Here is a 2,659-nt window from a genome sequence, read left to right on the forward strand (position 1 = left end):
AATTGGGTATCAAAAGGGTCCACACGATTTGGAGGAATAGGTGCAATCATGCCATAATGCTTTAGTTTCTCAAACAAGCTTGCATAGGACTCTTCTATGGGTGTAAAATTATCTTTAAACCTGTGTTCCCCTCTATACCCCTGGCTTGGATGTGGGTTATAGGGCAATTAAAAGTTTTGTGTATGTTGGTGGAGATTTTGCGGTGTTGGTGCTCGCTTTCTAGGGTGTCTTAGTGGTTGGACAGATGACCTGAGTTGTTCGGAGGATAATACTGAGATGGATTATGTGGAGCTCGGGGATAGGTTTGGGGTTGGGGTCAGGGTCGAGGCTGAGTATATTGGTGAGGTGGACCCGTTGGGCCATGTCGTGATCCTGAGACAACCATGGCAACATCATCATGTTCCTTTTGACCTAGCAAGCTTCCCGTGTCATTCTGAATTGCTTGTGTTGTAGCTTTTAAAGCAGAATAGCTCATGATCTTGCTTGACTTTAGCCCATTTTCTATCATTTCTCCCATTTTTACCACATCATTAAAAGGCTTACCACAGCCGAGATCAAATGCCCAAAGTAAGTAGGCTCTTGAGCTTGAAGAATGTACTCAACCATCTTAGCTTCTTCCATTGGAGGATTGACTCGGGCAGCTTGTTCTCTCCATCTGAGCCTATATTCCCTAAAGCTTTCATAGGCCTCTTTTCCATCTTGGTGAGGGACATGCGATCCGGGACAATTTCTATATTGTACTGAAAGTGTCGGGCAAAGGCATGGGCCATATCATCCCATGTGTACCACCTGCTATCATCTTGACGTACGTACCACTCCAGAGCTGCCCCACTCAGACTCGGATTGAAGTACGCCATCAATAACTCGCCCTTTCCACTGGCGCCTCTCATCTTATTGCAATAACCTCTCAAGTGGGCTACGGGATCCTAGTGTCCGTCATACAAATCAAACATTGGCATCTTAAACCCAGTAGGCATTTGGACGTCAGGAAACAAGCACAAGTCTTTATAAGACACGCTCACCTTGCTCCCTATCCCTCTCATGTTTCTTAAAGATTGCTCTAAGATTTTCACCTTCCTGGATATCTCATCTTGCTCCACTGTCTTAGCAGGCTTTTTAGTTTCATCGGGAGACTCCAAATGAGGAGTGTAAGAGTATGGATCCAAGACCTTAAAAATTGGTTCTGGAGCATAGTGTTGGGCATCGGGGACTTTGAGCACATTCTCGCTAGAGGATTGATGGAGGGTAGCTTGCGGAGGGGCTACAAAAGTACGAGCAGATGTCGGAGTAGGGTATGCAGTTGTTTTGGCTGGTGGAGCATGAAATGTTTGGGAGGAAGTTCCAGGGTAGTTGTGGTAAAGGGTAAAGCCCGGCGCATGTTGAGGGGAAAGATCAACAGTAGTGGGAACCTGGGCTTGTGATAGTGGTGGGATAGCTGCAGGGTTTTCAGTGTAGTTAGTGGGGAATAAAGGTGGAGGATGCCCCCTGATCCAATACTGATACATTTCTGCCATATGTATTTTCAACCTTTGGACTTCCTCTTTCAATTCAGATTCCGACTCCACAATCTCCCTTGACGGGTCAACAACTCCTGTGTCCAAGTCTTTGCTAGCCATGGCTACCTTGCTCTTTGACCTTGTGTTGTATGGATGAACTGCCAAAGTGCCACAAACTAAATACCCTATATTATGATAACAATGAAAGTAACAAAGAGGAGCAAAACAAAGCCAACATGTTAGCGTTAGGGCATTTATCAGATAGAAATATCACATTGCGTACAATGCCCCTAGAAACAATTAACGATTCTAGAATGACTTCGAGGGTCACAAGGTCATTTGGCATCATCACCATTTTGTTCATTTCAATCTTCTCTTTTCTTTCTTTTCTAGCACTCCCTAGCTTGCTCATTTTCCTTCCTCTACTTTTTTTAATTATCACTATTTTCTTTCTCCCTTTTTTCTCTTTTTTTAAAATTTTTTATTTAAAAAAATATTTGATCGAACCCTATGTAGGTTGCCAACGTATCATGTTCCACATGAATCGGACCAAGCGTAGTTCTGGATAAATAATGGATAAAATAAACTAAAACAAATCTTTTTGGATTTTCCATTTATAACTTTTTTTTGGTTTTTCAAATACAAAATAGGAAGTACTATAACAAAAGACTCAACAATCTTAACTAGTCTAACAGAGTCGATACTACTGTACAAGACTAAAATTAAAAGACAACATAAAATAGACTAAAAAATAAAAAGTTTCCTCAAGCAGCTCGTGTATGCAATGGTCTTGACTAGAATGGTCCTGGGGTATCGGTCATGCTCAAACTCTAGCAAATTGGTCCATACCTAAATGGGAAAAACAAGATCAAATAGAGTTAGTGACTCAAGACACATGTGAGATCATAATACTTCCAATTGGGCCATGCAAGACATTATTGGGCTATTTTTGCAAAAATGGCTTACGTGGCCAAGGGTGACTATTAGTGCAAACTCAACAAAGGTGACCTCTAAGGTCATGATAATACTTCAATAAGGCTTATATGACTTCAAACTCCCAACAATCATGGCCCAAGAAAATACTTTGCAAAAGTGACCCATTTTGAAAAAATGGCCGATGTCGCCAAACGCGGCCAGAAATGCAAATTCAATAAGGACGGGCC

At 42.0% G+C, this 2,659-nt stretch overlaps 1 protein-coding gene across 1 annotated transcript; it reads right to left on the reverse strand.

Moving 5' to 3' along the window:
• Positions 1 to 554: 554 nt before the first annotated feature.
• On the reverse strand, positions 555 to 1,616 carry LOC138886226 (uncharacterized). Its single transcript, XM_070167282.1, has 2 exons — positions 1,023 to 1,616; positions 555 to 926 (listed from the first exon to the last, which is right to left on the reverse strand). The coding sequence occupies exons 1-2, from the start codon at positions 1,614 to 1,616 to the stop codon at positions 555 to 557; spliced, it is 966 nt and encodes a 321-aa protein (XP_070023383.1).
• Positions 1,617 to 2,659: the final 1,043 nt, after the last annotated feature.

Source organism: Nicotiana sylvestris, chromosome 2, assembly GCF_000393655.2.
Source record: "Nicotiana sylvestris chromosome 2, ASM39365v2, whole genome shotgun sequence".
NCBI classification, from domain to species: Eukaryota; Viridiplantae; Streptophyta; class Magnoliopsida; order Solanales; family Solanaceae; genus Nicotiana; species Nicotiana sylvestris.